The sequence below is a fragment of the Crocuta crocuta genome, unplaced genomic scaffold, assembly GCF_008692635.1.
Source record: "Crocuta crocuta isolate KB4526 unplaced genomic scaffold, BGI_CrCroc_1.0 scaffold147, whole genome shotgun sequence".
NCBI lineage: Eukaryota > Metazoa > Chordata > Mammalia > Carnivora > Hyaenidae > Crocuta > Crocuta crocuta.
This window is the reverse complement of record NW_027532594.1, coordinates 1,636,901-1,660,077: the sequence shown is the minus strand read 5'-3', so window position 1 is coordinate 1,660,077 and position 23,177 is coordinate 1,636,901. Positions and strand designations below refer to the sequence as shown.

The 23,177-nt window shown below is 38.8% G+C and overlaps 1 protein-coding gene across 2 annotated transcripts; it reads left to right on the top strand.

Annotated features, from left to right (window-relative positions):
- Positions 1-3,145: 3,145 nt before the first annotated feature.
- Positions 3,146-11,442, top strand: POPDC3 (popeye domain cAMP effector 3). 2 transcript variants are annotated; one of them, XM_077779988.1, is made up of 4 exons: positions 3,146-3,221; positions 8,164-8,890; positions 9,809-9,917; positions 10,940-11,442. In XM_077779988.1, the coding sequence occupies exons 2-4, from the start codon at positions 8,406-8,408 to the stop codon at positions 11,219-11,221; spliced, it is 876 nt and encodes a 291-aa protein (XP_077636114.1). In that variant the 5' UTR covers positions 3,146-3,221; positions 8,164-8,405; the 3' UTR covers positions 11,222-11,442. The 2 variants fall into 2 exon arrangements, with proteins under 2 accessions (XP_077636114.1, XP_077636115.1); XM_077779989.1 differs by lacking the exon at positions 3,146-3,221 and adding an exon at positions 6,888-6,897.
- The last annotated feature ends 11,735 nt before the right edge of the window (positions 11,443-23,177 follow it).

Sequence of the window (23,177 nt, the reverse complement as noted above, 5' to 3'; positions counted from 1 at the left end):
ACTCCATTATCACACAGTTTGGGTTTTTTTAAAGATTTTATTTTATTGTTTTTTAATTTTTTTAATGTTTATTTTTGAGAGAGAAAGAGAGAGACAGAATGCATGCAGGAGAGGGGCAGAGAGAAAGAGACAGAATCCGAGGCAGGCTCCAAGCTCTGAACTGTCAGCAAAGAGACCGATGCAGGGCTCGAACCCACGAACTGCAAGACCATGACCTGAGGCAAAGTCAGATGCTTACCTGACTGAGCCACCCAGGTGCCCCATATCACAGTTTTTGCAGGTCAGGGGTCCAGGCATGGCTGAACTGGATCCTCTGTCCAGAGCATTTAAAGCCTGCAATCCAGGTGTCAGGCACACTGCATTCCTCATTTGGAGTCCAGGGTCCTCTTCCAAGCTTTTCAAATGGTTGGCAGAATTCAGCCCCTTGTGGTTGTAGGACTGATACACCCATTATCTTGGTAACTGTTAGTTGCAGACTTCTTTAGCTTACAGAGACTGCCAACCATTCCCTGGCTTCTTGCCCCCATAAGCAGTCCACAGCATTGTGTTTGCTTTCTTCCAGGCCAGTAGAAACACAGCTCTCTAATTTTCAATACTTCTCCAGTTCTGCAGTCTTATGTAACTTAATATAATCACAAGTGACTATTCCAGCACCATTTGCATATCATATTGCCTAATCAAGAAAGCATCTGTCCTGTCCCATTCATAGGTTCTGCTACACTCAAGGAGAAAGGATTATAGCATGTGTACACCAATGAAGTAGGAATCTTGGGCACCATCTTGCAATTCTTCTTACGTGATAAAGTGAGAAATCAGACACAGCTGGAGGTAATCAATGGACTTTAGCTAAGACATGAGAATCAGAGAAGTCCAGCATAGCTTGTAGGCACGTTCTCTCATTTTCTCAGGTCTCAAGACAAGCCAACCTCTCACTGGTATGGAAGGTCGAAGGCATACCCTAGCCTAAGGAGCCTAATGGTGCACGAAGAAACTCATATGTTATATGGAAGCAAATGCTGGTATGGACCCTATGAAATCCAGAAGGCCACAATTCAATCTCCACTACAAAATTTATGAGGTTATCTGTCTGAGATTTCCAATGAAAAATGAAACTGTGATATAATTGCTTGGGAAAGTGTAATTCTCCTAAGGCAAAAGGAAAAAGTAGTGACTTCCTTGGTAGGATAAAGAGGCCAGGAGCTATAGTGGGGTTGGCCACCTATGTAGGCAGAAACCAGATGGTGATATCTATGTCATGGGTAACATCTGATGACTGTAGCATATGAATATTGTAGCCAATATCATTTACATTTATATCAACTCTCTGTTCTTAATCTTAGATAATTCTTCCATATTTATACACTTATACATTATACATATGCACTGTTTGCACAGTGTCATGCCAAATCTTTTTCATTTCCTTTCTCTGTTACGTGATAGGCTCTAGACCAGCGCTGTCCAAGAGAAATATAATGTGAACCGCATATGTATTTAAAATTTTCTTTTTTTTATGTTTGTTTGTTTTTTTGTTTTGAGAGAAAGAGAAGATGCATGCATGCAAGCATGGGAAGGGCAGAGAGAGAGAGGGAGAGAGAATCCCAAGCATGCTCCACACTATCAGAACAGAGCCTGATGTGCATCTCAAACCCACAAACCATGAGATCGTGATCCGAGCCAAAATCAAGAGTGGGATGCTTAACCAATTGAGCCATGCAGGCATCTCATAATATTAAGTTTTCTAGTAGCAACATTAAAAAATAAGACAAGGGCAAAATTAACTTTGATGTTTCATTTAACCCATGTCTAAAACATTATTATTTCACCATATAAGTAGTATAAAAGTTAATAATGACATATTCTTTCCCTTTGTTCTAAGTCTTTGAAATCCATTGACACATTTCAATTCAGACCAGCCAGTGTGACTAACAGCTCATATTGGACAGCACACCTCTAGAGTTCTAAAGCCTCTGATCATGGGCATTTGATTTCAACTCAATTCTCTCTGCACTCACTTTCTAGAAAATCTTGCCAACCCCAGTCTTTCCTAAGTATTTTTCTGCATCATAGTAACTGCTAAAGATCCCTCCATCCTCCCCTTATCTTCTACTGTGAACTATGTTGCTAGACCAAGAGTATTAGGTTATTTGAGCGTAAAACTGTGTTCCCTTATCCTCTGATTTCTTTCTGAACTTTGGGATCTTTTTCAATTCCAGAGGGTCTTCAACCCTTCTTTGTTCCTCTATCTCAATAGAAACACTTCTTCCTTTCACTTCTTCCTCATAGTATAATATATGCTTTCCTGTCTTTATAGTCCAACAAGTAAATCAATGATTCAGGTATTGGTTAGATCTCACCTAGGCTTCCTGTTTGTTCCCAAACTGTATTCTGAACACTGCTTTTATACCCAAGCATTGTTATCCTTATCAGTCCATGAACCATATAACATAATATGTGAACATTTATTGAGGACTTACTGTGTTCTAAACAGAGGCGAACTCCATATATATTTACACACACACACACACACACACACACGCACACACATACACTAACCAAACACTAAAGCTGATATTTTAAAATATTCGGAGCGTCTGGGTAGCCAGTTAAGTGTCCATCTGACTCTTGATTTTGGCTTAGGTCACATTCTCTCAGTTTGTGAGTTCAAGCTGTGCGTTGTCAGCACAGAGCCTACTTAGGATTCTCTCCATCTCCCTCTTTCTCTGCCACTCCCCTGTCATGCTAGTGCACACACACTCTCTCTCAAAATAAATAAACTTAAATAAATTAATAAAATACTATGTTCACTTCTTTTATAAAATTACTTGATTATGTTCCCCCACTAAAAGAATAAATAAATTATGATGCCTTAAAAAGGAAATACATATAATGGTCAATATAACATAATATGTGATGGAAACCACACATAAAAATTCAGAGCTAGAAGGCGCGCTTCACGTCACCCTGTTAAGGAAGGGCTGCCGTAAACTACCCACCAGACTTGAGCCCTCTTGGAATGATGAGTGCTGAGGAAGGAAAATGCCTTCTCACCTGGGCAAAGCATGGAAATGGGAACACAGAAGGAGAAAATGTGTCTTTCCAGCAAATTAAAATTAGATCCTTTACTCTACAGTATGTCCTGGTGTCTCTCGCTCAGCCCCCTGATAGTTCTTCACCCTGGATGCACATCAGAAGATGCCAGTGTCTGGGCCCCAGCACAGGCTGTAAGTAATTAAGTAAGCAATCTCTAGAGTGGGGCCCCTATCATAAACCTGGTGTTAAGACCTGCAGTCTTAATTCAGTTCTACCACGCAGCTCTATATTTTAACTCATGCTAGGAAAAGTCTTCTATTCCTCATCATATAGAGTCATGTTATTTTAGAGCTAAATGGACCTCACATTATTTTGTCCAACTCTTTCCTTTTACCAATGAGAAAACAGGTCTAGTAAGATTATAATCATACAGCTATTTAGGGGCACAGGTAAGACTAGAACCTTTCTTTTAAGTAACAATGCTAACTGAACAGACTAGACACAGAATGGTGCACTGATACCAGCACTACCACCCTGGGCAGACAGTGAGGGATCAGAAACACACAGAGTAATCAGCACAGAAGGACAGCCAGGAATGAACAATGCTGAGGTCATGCAAACAAGCAAGGATAATTCAGAAATCATTTAGGAACAATGTAGAATAATGGCTCTCAAACCTTAGTGTGCATAAGAATCAACTGGGAGCTTGTTAGAAAGGTGTCTTCCTGGGTCCTTTCCCAGCTCAGTAATTTTGGTGTGGGGGCCAGGGAAGGGACAGTCTACCAAGCTACCCAGGTGATTCTGATGTAAGTGATTTGAGGATACCTGCTGGGAAGCACTAAACACAAATCAATCGGAGGTAGAAGACTATTGTTGGATTCCAGAGACTGGCTTCTTGGCCATTGGGGAGAGTAAAGACTCAAGGATGTGTTGGTTATGGGTCTATATCTACCAGCAGTAGGCGGTCAGGACACAGATAGGGAAGAGTAACAAAGATCACCCCTGCAGGAGTGAGTAAATTTGAAATTTAAAATTTAAAGTTGGGTAGCGGCCAAAAGTAACACTTGTATTTCTGTGTTCAATTGTAACCCTCTGGGTGAAAGAAAGCTTTTAAAAACTATATTCTCTGACTGGCTCAGCTCTGTAAAATATAAGCAACAAGTACAGTGATTCATCTCTATATTATTTTAAAATTTGCCACGAAGTTTTAATATAGATTTTCTCATCTGAATCTTCTAGCACCTTTCAGAGTGGCCAGAGTAGGTGATATTACCTCTGTTTTACTAGTGAATAAACATTGCCTGATTTCATCTAGGTGGCAAGGAGGAAACTAATGCCTGTTATTTCTAAATCCTGGTGCTGTGAAAGCCGAAGAATAAATGTGGTTTAGACTGTGAGCTTCAGAATCCGGCAGAACTGGGTGGAATTTTAATACCAATGTTAACAGTGTGACCTTGAACAATTGACTTACCTTCTCTGAGTCTTAATTTCCTCATCTGTGAGATCAAGATATAGTACCTTTCTCATGGGCTGTTGTGAAGATTAGATAATTTTTTAACTATGTCTGGCAGATAGGTCCTGAGTAAGTGTACCTCCTTGAGGAGTAGAGAAAACCAGCTTTAGGTAAATTCTTATTTTGCATATGAAACACATACCAAAGTTAGGACCTATTCCAATTAATTGGTAGAATATTGATGGAATTTTTATCTTCTGGGTTGCCTAGCAACCAACACTAACTCAATAGCACTAGCTATGAGACTTGTTGTTTTTAATCAGATTAAGAATTCAGCTGCTCTTAAGGAACTCAATTTGTATGAAGACAAAAGGATTCCCCTATGAATTTGGAGCTGTGCCAAACATTTAAATAAGTAGTGTCCCAATTCCTTAGTGATTCTGTACTGAACTATCTTGGGTGTTGAGATCCTCCCTACTTCTTTTACCCTGGGTGGCAGAAGATGTTAGAACATCCATTAAATTGGATAGAGAGAACGGAGAAGGCAGAGTCCTTGCACCTTGATACCAGTGTATTCAACCAACATTCATTGAGTGCCAGGGGTCAGGAATACAAAAACATTTGTCTTTGTCCCTTAAGAATTTCAGAGTCTAGGAGAGCGGTCAGGCAATGTTGAATAATAATAGAGCAAATCATTTCATGAGTGGCTTTCTACGTCTGTTTCCCTGGCTGTACTCTAAGCATTATGGATTGAGCAGTGCAAGTGGATATGACAGGTCTTAAATATTCACTGTTAGGATTATTATTTTCCTGGCAAACCAGCCCTGATGGAATATCCCACTGTCTCCCAACACATTCATGTCGGATTCACAGCCTTAAAAGGCGGCACTTCCTGGTGGAGAGAGCATGGAGCTGAGTGGAGAGGGTCTTCTCCCTCGCTGCTGTGACTCACTGCCTCTTTCACCTGAAGCCAGTTACTAAGACACTCCTGTGGCCTGCTTTACTTATCTGTAAGCAGGGCATAATGATTTAGATTCTTGTGGCAACAAGTGTGATGCAATGAGATAATAAATGTACAAGTTCTGAACAGATACATGCAATTTCTGAGCCAGTCTTAATCACTTGGCACCAAGCTTACATCACATTTCATGCAGCATTTAAATTTTTTTAAATTTCCTTTAAATTTCCTTATTCCTTTATAACTCAGGGTCATTTGATTTAAAGAGTAGAAAAGTGGGAGCTTGGAATTATTGTGTTTATTTGCACTTGATTTTGGCTCCATCATTTTGTATGTCCGTGTGCTGACTTCTTTTGCAGGGAAGATAGGCTTTTTTTTTTTTTTTTCCCCTGAGAAATCCATTGGGCCACTCTGGCATTTCGGCATTTATTTACCCAAAAACATGACTTAAGGCCTACAGGCTTTCAAGCAGGCAGCTGGCTGATGAATCATGTTCAGCGTTCCTATAGTGCTGCTGGCACATGTCAGAGGAACACTCATGCCCATCACCTGCCCCTGTCAGTTCTTTCTCTTCTAATAAAATACATCTGTTTTGGTGACTGAATAAAAACACCATGTGGAGAAAGGCTGGGTGTGGAGTAATTTAATCAGGGCAAGTCAGCACTCTGAGTTGAGTGATACAGTATCAAGGACAGGAAGGTGATTTGGTAGCGGCTTATGGCAACAGGAGCTGCTGGAAAGGGCCGGAAGCGCAGTTCTTGTGATCATAATGGGTCACAGTCCTGGAATGCAGGTGGCCCAATCTATCCCACAAGTCAGGGTCTTCAGGGCACAAGATTCCCATAAGCTCCTTTCAGAATCGCCACAAAGGTTTTGTATGGCCTTTCTCTATTAGCATCATTTTAACATTTTTGCTGAAGATTATAAATTTTTAAGGAAGTTCAAACCAAAGTTCAGAGCTCTGCCAGCAGTGCTTTTTAACATTGGCTTTAGTGGCTACGTTTGGTATCCTGAGGAACTGATTAATTTAAAATACCCTCATTTTAAAAGTAAAACAGCGGGGAGACTGACATTTGCAGTCTGGTGTTTTGCCGTTCTCACTGCTCATTGTATTTAAAAATTTGTTTTCTTTGTTGTGAATATCCAGTAGTGTGTATAATTTTGTGTTGTGTTAAAAGAGGAGAAATTAAACATGCCCAGGGTGCTGGTCTGCCCCAAGCCTCATCATCTCACAGAGTGATGGGGGAGGCAGTAATTAGGGGCCATGGGATGTTTAAAGTGCCTTGGAAAGTAGCTTAAGTCAAAATAACAATGTAAGTTATAGGTCTTTTTTTTTTTTTCTTTTTTTAATGATTCGCCTGGCAGTATTCCTAAAGTCATTATTTGCTGAGAAAAGAATCACTGTCCAAGATGAAAAACCAACAACAGCAACTCCTTTGTTTCCATCTCCAGTGCTGTTGGTGATCAAACTGTTCCCTTTTTTACTTCAGCTAAGTCATTTTTACGTCTCTTTTTTTCTATGAGACAAGATCTGTGATATCTGATATTTTATTAACAGGTGTTCTAGAGATAATCTAGCTCAAAAATAAAAACACTAAAGATAGCATTCAAGTTCAAGGCTTCTGAATGTTATTATGGTTTAAAAATCCAATCTCATGAATGCTTCACACTGAAACTATTTATTGTTAAGAAACCTGGTGGTAAATGATATGTATCCTATAGCTCTATCATCTTGGTTAAATCTCTCCTGACTCAGATCACACATTAGCATTCTTACCATATGGCTCAAAGGGTAGAGAATATATGCACAGAGGAACAAGTTGGTAACATTTTTTGACCATCTGGTAAATAAATGTGTAAGTAGCAGGAATTTTAATATTTATTTAGTTGCATGGATACAACCTTTAACCTAAGAGAGGCTCTAACACAGTAAAGTAGAACTGAATTTACATTTCTCAGATATTTTTGATATAATTCAGTAAATATATTCATAGTCTACTATTATGCTCTTAAAAATCCAACACCTAGTCATGTGTTTCTTATGTTTATTGTTTTATCAGGACTCCTTACAGTGCCTAATTTAAAATATTTTTCATGAGAGGCCACATGTTTGGATCCAGCATACAGGCTTAAGTGCTGAAGTTCTGCTCTACCCTGACCACTGTGTGACCTGGGATAAATTACTTGACCTCTCTGAGCCTTGAATTCTTCATCTGTAAAGAGAAAATAACATTGTCAAACAGTTATCTCTCAAAGGGTGGACCATGAAATGCCGTGGGTTTGATACATCAAAATCATGTGGGGGGCACTGTCCAAATACCAACACATAGGCCTCACTCTCAGAGATTCTGACCCAATATGCCTGGAAACAGCCTATGAATCTGCATTTTTAGTCACTGTTACAAGTGATTCTGAGGTACACTGAGCTATTATTATGAAGACTAGTTGATTATAGCACCTACTTTTCTAGGAAAATATGTAGTTAGCAAATTCTAACAAATACTAAAATTCTGTAAATAATTTGTTATTATTATTATTAAGCATAACCCTAAATATACACATTTTATATCTTAAAAACTTAACACTTGACAGCATTGTTGCTTAAAATATTCTAACTTCATAGAAAATAGTGTGTCAGTTTGATTAAGTAATGCTGGCGATTCATGAAATATACCTCTCAATTTTTCTTGTTTAATTAGATCCTTCTTTTTTTCTTGTCCAGGAAACCACAAAACATTTGTGGACTAGATCTAAATCAGGAGCCCAAATGAACTTAAAGAAGCTAGCATGGGATTTTTAGTTTCTCAAGACCCATACACGCAAAACCCTTAATTACTACAACTCTATCGTCCAGGCTTTAGCGGGTTTTCTAAAGACTTTGCGAAACTCTGATGATGGAAAAGTGAAGGACTTGCTTCGATATCATTCAACCTCAACGGAAAAGCGACCAGACCACAGTCAGCCATGGAAAGAAATTCAAGCTTATGGAAGAATCTAATAGATGAGCACCCAGTCTGCACCACCTGGAAGGAAGAGGCCGAAGGAGCCATTTATCATCTGGCCAGTATTTTATTTGTAGTAGGTTTCATGGGTGGCAGTGGATTCTTCGGGCTCCTTTACGTCTTCAGTTTGCTGGGTTTGGGTTTTCTCTGCTCGGCCGTCTGGGCTTGGGTCGACGTCTGTGCCGCCGACATTTTTTCCTGGAATTTTGTACTGTTTGTCATCTGCTTCATGCAGTTTGTCCACATTGCCTATCAAGTTCGCAGCATAACCTTTTCTCGCGAATTCCAGCTATTGTACAGCTCCCTTTTCCAGCCTCTGGGGACCTCTTTGCCAGTCTTCAGAACAATTGCTCTGAGCTCTGAAGTGGTTACTTTGGAAAAGGAACACTGTTACGCCATGCAGGGGAAAACCTCCATTGATAAGCTCTCCCTTCTTGTTTCAGGAAGGTTTGTACTCACTGCTTGCTCCATCTCAGTTATTTCCTGTTAGTTACTAGCTGGTGTTTCTTTCGGCTGCGCTTTTCCATCTCAGCAGAGGATAATATGTAGCACTGTCCATGACATGTATGTGAGTCATGGACATAGGCATTTAGAGGGCATGCTATCCTTTACTTGAAGCAGGACATAATCTAGAGCCTTAATATTTCTTCTTAGAAACCAGATGGACAAATGGGTTTGTCTGCATGTGTTATTTGTTTCCAAGCTAATAACGGAGGACCAGGAAGAGGATGATGCCAGCTTGAATTAACAGGATACTTATGTTCACATGTAAAGTACTTTAAATAGTCTCTGATAGGGTGCTCTTTTAGGTAACAGAGAACATTTAAGCTTTATAATGATCGATGTTTTTCAGTGAATTCTAGAATTGCCCACTTGTTACAAGCAGGGGGTGCACCATATATATATTTTATATTTATATTTGTACGTAGGTAAATTTTGAAAACAAAGTTTCAGAGAGGAAACAAAAATGTGATGATTCATGTATTTAAAAAGTGTAAACATTTAGTTTACAGAGGCATTTACAATATTATGTGTTCTTCAGTGTTCTACTAAATTTAAAATCTTACTGAGGCCATTGAAATTTTTTTCTGGAAGTATACCATATGCACACAAATGGGCCCATGTCATCAAGGTATGCCGTGACACATTTTCTGATGAATTTCACCCAATATTCCCAGAATCCTAACTGTGTGAGAAATATCAGTGCATGAATCTTACAGATTTTGTCACTTACTGTCATATAGAAATTTAATATTCATCCTACAAAATTTTAAAAGCCATAAAGGTTATAAGAGATCTGCTTGTCCCCGATTATGTGCTTGCTTTCTCCTTCTCTCATAAATGATGTTCTTTGTGTTTGGGTAGGATCCGAGTGACAGTTGATGGCGAATTTCTGCATTACATTTTCCCCTTCCAGTTCCTGGATTCTCCTGAATGGGACTCCCTGAGACCCACAGAGGAAGGCATTTTTCAGGTAAGAGAGAAGTAGGCCCCAGAGTGAACGCTGCCCCTTCCAAACAACGTTTGTTTAAACAATGTTTAAAAACAGGCACACAAACAAAACAGCAGGTGACAGAGCAATAATTTATACTTACCTTTGCAGCATATGTGACTTCCCAGTTCTGTTTGGCCCTTGCTGATTACTGTTACTGTACAGGTCCAGCGACAAGAAGAATGGGCATTGTGTATGACAGAAAGGAGTTTATGATAGATATTCTTAAATTTTCCTTTGCTCAACTGCATATATGGGGATTAAAATATGATTACTTGAGATTTGACTGCAAACTAAACACTGCCATTTTGACAGTTTAGAGAAACACCAAGAATTTAAAAGTCTGCCCTATTACAAAGTAAGTGATTCTTAAAATTTTAAGTGCTAATGGATTTCAGTTGTTCTCCAGGAAAAAAAAAAAAGAGAGAGAAAAGAAAAAATGGCAACTTTACTGTCACTACTATGCTATTGTGTCTGGTACTTTTGAAAGGTAATCATTTCAGTGGATGCTACCTATTATGGTGTATTGATTAATACATGCAACATATGTGTGCGTATACAAATATAAAACCATATACATATGCAAAATTGGTAAATACATTCAGTTTTGTACTGTAGAAACAATTAAAGTTAAATGTCTCAGTTTTGGGGATTGACTTGGAAATACTTCTCTAACATTAGCCCATTTTATTATTTTTTAGTATTAGGTAGCTCTCACTTCAGTAAAAGGCAAAAATATAGATAACCAGATTTTAAAATAGTTAAATTGAAAATGGGCACAACATTGTGATTGTTTGCATTATGAATTATATATATATACATATATATATAGCAATGTATATATGTAGTTTCTCTCCATTTTTTCCATATATTATGGGTCTGTGAGCTTTTTTAACCTAAAAAAGGAGCCAGTGAAATTCATTTAAAATTGGGGCAAGAAAGAGGTGGCAGAACTTGTCTTGCTTCTTAATCTTTGTCTTCTTTGTGGCCTTACGTTTTCATAGGTGACCCTCACAGCAGAGACTGATTGTCGGTATGTGTCTTGGAGGAGAAAGAAATTATATTTGCTCTTCGCTCAGCATCGTTACATCTCCCGCCTGTTTTCAGTTTTAATTGGCAGTGACATTGCAGATAAACTCTATGCCTTGAATGACAGAGTATATACAGGGAAGACATACCACTATGATATTCGGTTACCCAACTTCTATCAAATGTCAAGTCCAGAAATACGCAAATCACCCCTGACAGAACATTTCCGGAACTCCAGACCCTATTGTGATAAATGACTTCGAAGTGTGAAGTTTTATAAATATAAAAAAGACTCTCTTCATCATTCCTCAAATGAAATACAGCGAATTGTGCTCACTAATATTTTTATAACTCAAATTCCGAGGCAAGATGCCGCTGCCAGCTGTTTTATTCATCTCAACTTTTGCGTTGTGAATAAAGTTTACAAATTTCTCTGTATTTCTTATTGGAATAAATGGGAGGGAGTGAATAACTCGGGGCAGTTTGTCCTTTTCTGTGTCAGAACTGGGAGAATGAAATTTTGCATTCTTGAATATTTTGTCATACTTATTCAAATCTTATGTCGTGCCATACTGAGTTAGGCACTGCTTCTTAAGAAGCAGCCAGAAAGTACTCACAACATGAGAGTGGGTTGCTACGGTCCATGTCAGTGTTTCCAGAATTCACTTTTTGCTACAACCTCTGATGAAAGCAAGATGTAGTCTTGTGGTGGGCAGCGATTATTTATTTTAAATGTGAAGTTATTTAACATGACTAGAAAGTAGAATAAATGCAAGAGATGAGAATATGTCAATCTTGAAGTCTGCTTTATTGCTACAAATAATTTATCAGCTTCATCTTTACAATACCGTATTTTTAACAAGGCATTTCGTGAAAAGAAAAGCTGCATAATAATTACTAAGTGAAAAGAATACCCATGAACTAATAGTAAAAGTGTTGCATGGTATTTCAATTTCACATGCCTAGCTGAAAGGGCAGGAGTGAGTGGTTTGACTGGATAGTGACGGACTCGTAGCGAATGCTCTACCCACCACACAAACATGGGTGTCTGCCAGGGCACATGGGTGGCTCAGTTGGTTGACCTGCTCTTGATTTCAGCTCAGGTTGTGACAGCTCAGGTCATGATCCCAGGGTGTTGGAATCAAGCCCTACCTCAAGCTGAGCATGGAGCCTGCTTAAGGTTTTCTCCTCTCTTTGCCTCTGTCCCTCTCCCCTGCTCTCTCTCCCTCTCTCTCTCAAAGTGAAAACAACAACAAAACACACTGGAGTCTGCCTTACAGCAGTCCCTTCAGAGTCAGATTGCTCAGTCACAGATCTGATCCCTATCTTTGGAAAACACATTTTCTGGAGATCATATGCAGGCCATGCTCTTTGGTTGAAAGATAAATCATCATGCATTTAACAAATATGTATTGAGCGCCTACAAAGGCTCTAGGTGCTGACCTTGGCACTAGGGATACATGAGGTAACAGAGACTCCATCCCTCATAGAACTTGCATTCTGGGAGTGAGAGGGCCAGATAATAAAATAAAACAGAAAAGCCTGGAGTTAGAAAGAGTGTCATAAAGATAAGTTAGGGAAGGTAGGTGGGAAGGAGCACTGTAATTTTAATAGGATGGTCAAAGAAGCCCTGAATGAGAAAGTAATATTTGACCAAAGATCTGAAAAAAGCAGAGGAACAATCCTTGCAGACAACCGGGGAACAAGCAGTCCAGGGGGAACAGACAGAAGAGCAAATGAGGAGGCCTTTAAACATGACCAGGGGCAGCTAGATGGCCTGGATGGCTACCACGGAATGAACACTAGGGAGACAAGGCAAAGAGGTAATTTTGGGCAGATTGGTGGAGTCTAATAAGTCACAGTAGGGACTTTGACTTTTATTCTGAGAGTGACCAGAAGTCACTGGGGAGTTCTAACTAGAAAGGTGGTGTGATCTGCCCTATTCAATAGAATTACACTGGGTAGCCTAGTGAGACTAGACTGGGGGAAAAAGGGACAAGAGTGGACTTGAAAGGGAGATCAAGGTCAAGTGCAAGATGCCTACTACGAGACACAGAAGTAATATAAATAGCTGGATGAGTCTAGAATTCTAAAGAAAGGTGTGGGCTAGAGATAAAGATTTGGGAGTATGTCACTTACAGATGATATTTAAAGCCATGAGACTAGATGAGGTGGCCAAGAGACTAAGTGTAGATTCAGAAGAAAAAATGTTGGAGGACCTTTCCTTGGGGCCTTCCATTGTTCAGAGGGCAGGGAGACGGGGAAGGGGCAGCAAAGGATACGAGAAGGAGCAGCTACTGAGGAAGGAAGAAAATCAGGAGTGTGGAGGCCTGGAAGCCAAGTGAAGCAAATGGTCAAGGAGAAGGGAGCAGTGAACTATCTCAAATGTGGCTGGCAGGTCAGGTGATGTGAAGGCTGAGAATAAACCGCACGGTTGAGCAGCATGGAGGTCACTGGCGAATATGACAGAAACAGTTTGAGAGGAGTATTTGGGAACAGACACTTGACTCAAGTAGGCTGAGGGGAAATGAGAGGCAAGAAGTTGGAAGAGCAAGTATAGGTAAGCTTTTCAAGGTGTTTTACTGCACCAGAAAGTAGAAATGAACAATAGCCTGAGCAGAAGGTGGGGTCAAGAGAGAGGATGGTTTTGTTGTTGTTGTTGTTGTTGTTTTTAAGATAAGAGAAATAACAGTATCTTTGTATGCTGATGGGACTGGTCCCGAAGAGAGGGATGAATTGCTGGAGGAATGACCTTGACCAGGTGAGTGATAATAGGATCCCCTGACCTTGAATAGGAACGTGGACAATCAATCATTAGGAAGGAGAGCAGGCAGAAAATAGGTGGGAGCACACTTGCTGGCACGTGAGAGATGTACTGGGGGCTTGTGAAAGTTCTCTCATAATTACTTCTATTTTCTCAGTGACCTAGGAAGCAAAGTCAGCAAGGAGGGTGAGGGAAGAAGTATTGGGGTTATGTAAAGTACATTACTTTTCTGTACATTAGCATCTGTCTTAAGCGCGACGATATGACAAGGTCTGAATCATTAGTCTGGATGAGCTACTGAGCTCATCAAGTTCAGCATGAGCTGAAGGAATAGTCAGAGGGGTTCTGTCTCCCAGCCATGCACAGCCATCATGGGCAGTCATCACACAATCAGACACAATGGCTGCTCTCTGCTAGATACAATAGAGGCCTCTCAAATATTAAAGTCCAGAGCTCCCCAAGGAGAATCCACACCTTAAGTTAGTACCAGCTAGATAATTCAGCAGGGGTTAATTATCAGATAGCTATCTAACTGTGAAAGTCCACTGGGAACAAAGCCACATGGAAATGGGATGTAGATTTTTGGCTCAAATCGTGTTGGTGGAAGGAGAAGAAGAATTTTCATATGAGTTGTCCAGAAATCTAACCATGTTTAGGATGAGGAGATAGGAGTACAAACAGAACAGGATAAAGGGATGTTGAAAAAGAAGGTACAGAGATGAACCTCACCATCTTCACACTTGTGTGTAAGGCTGGACCCAGAACTCCTCCATAGGAACAGACACCTATTATCCAACACTTTGGTTTGCACCCTAGTGTTCTCACTTTAGCAACAAGAAAATATGAAAAATCCTAGAGTAACCTCTATGTAGATACTCCGTACGTTTGGTTTGGAAAGTCTAGCAAACCACATTTTACTATCTCAAAATTCTCTGACGAGATGGAAAGAAGAAATCAGAGATTAAAAAAAATAATAAGTACCTCTTATTTATTATTATGCACAATATCACAGTGCACTTAAATTTTAATTTCTATTAAAAATTGGGCTCATTGTGGGGCACCTGGGTGGCTCAGTCGGCTGAGCGTCCGGTTTCGGCGCAGGTCATGATCTCATGGTTCGTGGGTTCGAGCCCCGTGTCGGGCTCTGTGCTGACAGCTTAGAGCCTAGAGCCTGTCTTTGGATTCTGTGTCTCCCTCTTTCTCTGACCCTCCCCTACTCACGCTGTCTCTCTCTCTCTCTCTCTCAAAAATAACATTTAAAAAAAAAATTGGGCTCATTGTAGCTTAATAGTTTCCAGCCCTAAATTCCTTTGATTCACTTATTACTGGTAAAAGTACAATAAAACGAGGAACTGGCTTTTTCCCTGTGTTAAAAATGATTTATGGCTTTGTACACAAGACCTGTATATGCATAAATAAATGAAACACCTTGTTCAGAAAGTATTAAGAATTTTAAGACCAAGAAAGTAGGCCAGTGAACCAAGTGCAGGGCTTTTGTTAAGTCTGACACCCTTTGCATGCCCATGGAGCTGGCCCTGGAAAAGAGCTGGCCCTGTGACCTAAAGGAATTGGAGTGGCTGAGATTCTCTGTCCTAAATTTTGTGGTCAGGAAGGACCCTGAGAAGTAGCCTCAGGGGGCAAAGAAGTGGCTTAAAATGAGCCCATGAATATCCTCATCTCAATCGCCAAAGAAGTTCCCAGTTTATACAGCCTTTACTTCAACTGGATATTTGGAGGCTTCTAGTCCTCCTCAAGAGCTCGTCCTTTGAACTTGATTTGACCTCAGTACAAAAGTGCCCTTATGATTTACCCTGGACTCTGCACCCCTAGGAACTCATGGTGCTGAGATTAATCTACCATAAAGCATAGTATGATGCTCTCTCAGCACTTACGGGCTGAAGAATTTTCTCTCTTCTTCAACAAAGGAGCAGAAGGCAATCCAGTTGCTCTCTGCTCATCTGGATAAGCTCTGGATGTCATTTTGTTACACTGCACAGAAGCAGAAGGACAGAATTGATCTGACAGAACAGTTATGAAGTGGAATCCTTTAACTAAGCTGGCAAGAGCCATAAGAAAAACGTACCAAGCAGACAGTACAAATTATAATCAGAGAAATACATTATACATCATGTACTTGAGACTCATGGTTTGACCAAGGGCATAAGAATACATGTGGTATTAGATTGCACAAACTGGATTCCACATTATTATACTACATATGGTTACAGAAGAAATGATCCTTCAGAAACGGGGTTCCCAAATTAATATTTTTTAGTAAATGACACCTTACTAAACTGTGGGCCATCAGTGGGCCCAAGTCCATTATTTTTCTTCATTCTACCAAAATTTCAATACCTAACATATCAATAAAAAGTACAAATAAATACCAGTATCTTATAGACTTATAATAAAATATAGGTTTAATTTGATAGAACCACATATTTTTTGAGGTTCAAAAAGTCTTACAATAATGAAATGATGTGGCAAGAGGGAAATATTACTTTAGCTCCTGTAGTCATCTCACTGTATTACCATCATTCTACTGCGGATTGTGCATTTGCATATAACATCAGCATCGTTTCAACATAATTTGAAGCTTTATTATTATGCTAAATTTGACTAGTTTTAAAACCTGCTAGCTATTAAAGATTGACAGGAAATTTTTTTTCCCCTGAAGAACTGATCATTTGTGTCTTGAAGTAAAATTGTTCCCATTTCTCTATTTCAACTCAACCTTTAGTGATCTTAATAAATTAATTTTATTTTATATATCGGATTCCAAAACTTTGTTTTTACATAATTTTATGGTAGGATTTTAGCTCTGTTTGATATAACAAGATATTTTGAGCTCCTTAACTTGTGATAACCACTGTTATTAAATATAAAATTATCTCCCCAATTATACAATTAACAAACAATATCTTACATTGGCTTAACACTTTGTTGTTTACACAGCATACCTACATATGACTTAATTTGCTTGTTTCTTGGAAGAATTCCACTTTATGGGTAAAGGCAGAGAGACTGAATCACAGTAAATTGTGATGCTCAACTTAAGCCAGTTCTTCCAAATCAGTGTCCTTGCATTTTTCATGCTACACTGACCAGTGGCCCTGAGTGATTTGAAGAGAACTGAAACGCCCCCAATCTGAACTGAAAGAAAAGTCAAAGCCAAAATGATAGTTATACATCTGCTGAATTTGTTGGTGATAGTCCAGGGAATGTTATCTAAACATGAACCTTTCTTCTTCAAAACCATCAGCAACTAGCTTGAGCTCAATGCGGTTTACAAGTAAAATGTGTAATTAAATGTAACTCTGTTAAAATGGCTATATGTTAACGTAATGAAAGAGCATGGCCAACCTTCTTTGATGCAGTTTAAATAAATTCTTTAAAATTTTGGATCTGTCCAATATCATTTCAGATATTTCCATGTCTCATTTGAGATCTCACAGAAATTTACTGAGAAGCCTTCCTTATCTCAGGCCACCAAGCTTGATGCGCCAGCTCCCTAACTTATAGGTAAATTAATTTAGTGTACCCTTGTAGCGCTGTTTCTCTCTCTTTTCTAAGATGGAAAAAACTTTATGTACAGTGAAACTTTGTAAACTGAAACATCTTCAAATAGTAGCTAGTACGGTCCCCAAGATACAAAAGATATTTTTTGGTGGACGTTTCTGAAGAACGGGGCATTACTATGGGATATAAATTGGTTCATCCAAGATAAAAGGTTAGCCAATGGATGAGCACAATATCTATTTTTTTTGAGAAAAGGAATTTTCTTTTCAAACTCCCCCACTGGCCTATATCTGTTTAGGAACAGTGCCTGCACATGGTGGTTGCTTTGTAAATATTTGTTGAAAGGAAAGTAATTGCAACTGTCCCTGAATCCATATATGACTTTTAACACCAACTCCCCCTCCCAACTGGACTTCACTATGCAGTGCCATCGGCAGTTTTCTCATGAAATAAAATTAAAGACCTGTGATAATATCATTTTTCCTACATGTCATTTTTTCCTGCATAACACAGAACTATCATATCTTTAAATGATTTCAAAGCCACATTCTTCCAACTGATATTGTTGAAGGGAGTTTGAGCAGCACTTGTTCAGAATGCATGGTTATTAGTTTTCAGGTTCCAAGATTACTCTATGGGTTGAAAATCTGTAAGCTGATTTAGCTTAGAGGCTCTTGGTGTTAGAAACATGCAAAGGATTATTTGTCCCCTGAGAGTAATTCCATTAAATAATATAGCTGTTTTTGTATTTCATGATTCCCAAAAATAGAGTTTGTATAGTTTGAGCTCCTCTGACCTCACTTAAAGCCAGTCTCCAAACTTTTACTCTAATTAAATTTTTCCTATGCAAAACCCATTAAATGGTCACTAAATTATTTTTTAATGAATAAAATATACAGCAGTATAAAATGAGGAAACACTGGTCAGGCATGTGCAAAACACACCTTTCTTTTGTTTATTTTTTTAATGTTTACATATTTTTGAGAGAGAGGCAGAGAGTGAGCAAAGGAGGGGTAGAGAGAGAGGGAGACACAGAATCTGAAGCAGGCTCCAGTCTCTGACCTGTCAGAACAGAGCCTCACACGGGGCCTGAACTCATCAGTGGTGAGATCATGACCTGAGCCAAAGTCAAACACTCAACCAACTGAGCTATGCAAGAGCCCCAACATACCCTCCTTCTAACCTGTTATTGACTTCATCCTGTTCTCATACCCTCTTCTCCATGGTGGCAGAAAATTCTTTATCCTGATCCTTAAAAGTAGTTTCTTTTCATTTTAAACAGTCATTTAAAGTAATTCCATCAACCTTTCTGCTTCTCTTCTTGTTCTACGTACAGAGGCAAGTTTACAAGGCCCCATGACAGAGCAGGAACATGTTTAGCCGCTCTCTATTTTCTGAGTCCTCCGTGAATGGACTGCAATGTTGCTTGGCCCCTTGGTCTCTAGGACTCTGGGCTGATGGACCCAAGAGTGTGACTGGTCCTGTCCGTGCCTCTGACATTGAGATCTCTGCCTTCTTCCTCCACTGCACCCTGACCCCAGGCAATTTTCACCATTCAACCACTCATTATTTCTAAATGAATGAATACATCTCAGGGTTAAGCCATCATCTCTTCCTCTCCTTCCAAACCTATCTTTTCCAACTTGTTCCTGTTCCATCATAAATCAGCTCGGTGGGAAGGGGAAGGAGAGGAAGGTGGTGAAGGGGGAGCATGAGGGGGTCAGGGGAGTGAGATGTCACTGTTATGGCAGAGAGGTCACCACAATTCTAATAAACTGATCTAAATCTAGTAGAACATTAAATGTCATTTTGTTGTTATTTATTCCTAATATGTGACCATATTATAAATAATTTGGAATGGAAAAAAAAGGACAATAATTCCACCACTCCAACACAACTTCTATTAACATATTGGTATATATTTCTTCTGTTATTTTCCCCATTCATAAAACAAAATTTAAAAAAAAAATGTAGTGTTTTTTTTTTTTTTTTGGGAGAGAGAAAGAGCACAAGCAGGAAAGGGGCAGAGAGAGGATGACAGAATCTGAAGCAGGTTCCAGGCTCTGAGCTGTCAGCACAGAGCCCAACGTGGGGGTCGAACTCACAAACTACGAGATCATGACCCAAGCTGAAGTCGTATGCCTAACCAACTGAGTCACCCAGGTGCTCTAAATAACAAAATTTTTAAATATTTACTCTTTCCTCTATTGGAGAATAATAGTACTTGAAACAAATGCACTCAATTATTCCATCAACTAATAATTACTGAGTTCCAAATATACGCAAATCACGTGCGAGGTACCATGGAGATGTGAAAGATAAATCAGACACACTTCATACCCTCCAGAAATTTACAACTTAAAAGGAGGAATGACTTGTACATTGATAGGCAAAAGATAACAAGTGACAAAAGCAATAACAGAGATAGAGACTAACTGCTCTGGAGAATGTCATTTCTGTAATTTCACTTTGAAATGCATGAGAATCACATACCCATATTAATATTAATAATCATTAATAGTGTAAGTACCAAATGCCAAAGGCATGTTTAATGATTTCATCATATGGCATCTTCTAATGGTCATTAATAGCAATATTTTCTACTAGATTTTTCCCTATTCAACATAAATCTTCTAGGTACTGAAGTTTTATTTGTTTGATTAAAACAGTCACATGAAGTAATCCGCAAGATTTCCTGAGTCACTTTGAGATGCTTTGTTGCTTTTAGATGCCATTTTCTGAGCTTATAATATATTCATTATACTTCTCTCAGAGAGCTTGAAATGGTGTGTTAATGTAAAAAAATACTAAGAAATCCCTTAGTGGTGGCATGCATTACAACTGCATAAGAACAGTTTTATACATGGTATGAAAACCAAATTGGTGTTCTGTGAGAAAATGTGCTTCTCCAAAGTATTTCTATCCTTCCCTTACTTCAGAGACTCAGTGATTCTAAAATCCTTACCTTGTCTAAGCACGACCTTTTTCTCCTACGGAAGTGTGTGAGGGTCTCTATAGATATCAAGCCAAATACCATCATAATCATTTCGTGTGGTTCTAAATTGTACCGAATATGTTTGATCTTGGACTAAATATCTATTTCATGTTGTTTACCACTTTTTATGCCAAATGATAAAACTGCTGGTAGCGGGCTCACAAATTTTTTATTAGATTTCATATATGTATTAAACTCAGGACATGTCTTATTTTCATGAATTTATTACAACAATTTAAGTAGTAGTAGTAATAATAATTTGCATCTAAACAATTCTTTTCTCCTGAGAACTCTGAGTGCTTTTGCACATCAATTAATGCCGGATGGCAGGGTCATTATTCCCAACTTTATTTTATTATTCCATCTTTATAATGTGTTGTTCTGGGTTTTTGTTTTTAGCTGAATGCCAATTACTAGGCTGGCTATTATCGGACTTCACATTTGCCTGCAAAACTAGCCCTTTTTGAGGATTAATTACATAATGGGATGATACTGCGCAGTAGAAACTCTATGACTCAAGTTCTGCTTTCACCAGGTATACATTAAAAGTCAGGCCATGGCTTCACCATCCATCAAAACCTTATCTATACCACAGATGACATGTTATCAACAGCTGCTGGAAGTTATTTTTCTGTCATCAGCAACTTTTCCTTTAGAACCACCAAACGCCTCTTATAACAAAGTTATTTACACACTACAAAAAACAGTACCTTTGAAAGTGTCCTCCTCAGAACTGTTGTGTTTCTCTTCTTTAAAAGTAGAGGCACTGAACTGGAAATTCAGAGACAAGGTTCAGTGGTCTGTGAATTTCTAGAAAGTCCCAAAAGGGAAAGAACAAAACACAAGAAAGGTCATCATTGTGGTTGGAACCAGACTTCTGAGACTGCTGTTCTGGGGTATCTGCCGAGCTCCAAGACCCAGTTTTGTTTTCAGGAGCCAACCTGGGCCCTGGTTTGAGGCCTTTTTGGGAAATGATTGTGAATTCAGAGCTACTTCTCTGATCATTTTTTCACACTTTTTTAAAAAAAACTGTAATTCTGTTATGCTCAGCTTCTTATAATAAATTCATTCTCTTTGAAATAACTTCCTAGAAGATTAGGAAATCTTATTACATGTTTCATCTAGGGCCTTTATTTGTTGCTGTTAATATTTAAGGCAAATAACTCACAAAAAATCTTCTAGTTTAGAAGGAAAGTGATGTGAGGAAGAATAGACAGAAGGAACATCAGGCCTCTACTCTTTGACATTATAGTCACTGTATGCATGTTTCTGCCAACCCCAAGATGGTAAATTACTGTAACTTAGCTCTGCCAAGTGCCCGGTTGCTAGAATCTATACTACTGCATATTTCATGAGTTTGCTTTTGATGCCAATATCTCATTTCTGGCTACTCCAGGGAAACCCCAAACCACTGGAAATTTTAGCATGTGCCAAAGTCTTGCAATTTACAAATTTTGTTTGAAACATCAGTCTTGTACGCAGGCTATATTCCATCTATTTTAAACAGGCAAACACATAAAAAATAAAATTACCTCTTAGCTATTTCATGTGTTCATAGAATATTTCAACTATTTAATCAGGCTAGGGAACTTTGATGATTAAAATTCTAATAATTTTTATTGATCATGTACCATGTGCAGAGCACAATAAGGGGATAGGAAAAAATATACAATTAAGCTATTAAAAACTTGATGCCAGACATTTTTTAAAAACATGGTCTCTAAAGGTCAAGATAATCCCATCAACTAAGAATCATTTGCCTGAATTTACAGACAAGTAATTGAGGCTCAGAAAAGTTTAATAAATGATTTCAATTCACCCAGCTTATTAAATATAAAACCATGGTGTGAATCCAGATGCAGGNCACCACTTTTGATTATCTCCATAATTCACTGTCCTCTTAAAGTTCTGGGTCACTTTTCACTTAGGAGTTTTACCTTTGGGGTAAAAGCTCATTTTTTAATGAATCAAATGTGATCCAACTTCTTTATGAATTTAGAAATATTTAGTTAGACACTGTTTTAACCATTTCTTAAGACTGAGCTTTGGCATACAACAATAAAATGAAAGATCACATCCCTTTGCTTTGAGATATTCCTTGATTTTTATTCAGTGCATAACCTGTTCAGTTATTTTGAACAAATTAATCAACTGAGTCCTTTTAAAAAGCAAAAAACATGCCCACTAAAATGACTAAAATAAAAAGCTTCGATAATACCAAATGCTAGCAAGAATGTGAAATAGCAGGATGTCTTTCACTTATTGCTGGTGGGAAATGGAAAATGGCACAGCTACTTTGGAAGGCAGTTTGGCAGTTTCACATAAAGCTAACACAGTCTTCCTATGCAATCCAGCAACTGCACTCCTTGGTATCTACACAAATGAGTTGTAAACTCATCCACTCAAAAATCTGCACACAAATGTTTATAGCAGAATTATTCATAATTTTTTAAAAAGTTTTAAGTTTATTTATTTATTTTGAGAGAGAGACAGTGAGCCTAAGTAGGCAAGAGCAGAGAGAGAGAGGGAGAGAACAAATCCCAAGCAGGCTCTACACTGTCAGTGCAGAGCCCAAAGTGGGCTTTGAACTCATAAACTGTGAGATCATGACCTAAGCCAAAATCAAAAGTCAGATGATTAACCCACTGAGCCACCCAGGTGCCCTGATTTATTCATAATTGCCAAACCCTGGAAGAAACCATATGTTCATAAAATGGTGAATGGATAAACAAACTGTGGTACATCCATCCTATGGAATATTATTCAATGGTTTTAAAAATGAGCTATTAAGAGTCAAAAAAGGGGTGCCTGGGTGGCTCAGTCAGATAAGCATCCGACTTTGGCTCACGTCATGATCTCATGATTCGTGGGTTGGAGCCCCGCTTTGGGCTCTGTGCTGACAGCCAGCTCAGAGCCTGGAGCCTGTTTCAGATTC

What these genes read in the sequence shown, in the direction of transcription:
- POPDC3 (XM_077779988.1), top strand. Translation starts at nt 8,406, where the DNA reads ATGGAAAGAAATTCAAGCTTATGGAAGAATCTAATAGATGAGCACCCA. An exon ending in TCCCTTCTTGTTTCAGGAAG is followed by an intron (nt 8,891 to 9,808) that starts GTTTGTACTCAC and finishes GTGTTTGGGTAG; the next exon opens with GATCCGAGTGACAGTTGATG. An exon ending in CAGAGGAAGGCATTTTTCAG is followed by an intron (nt 9,918 to 10,939) that starts GTAAGAGAGAAG and finishes ACGTTTTCATAG; the next exon opens with GTGACCCTCACAGCAGAGAC.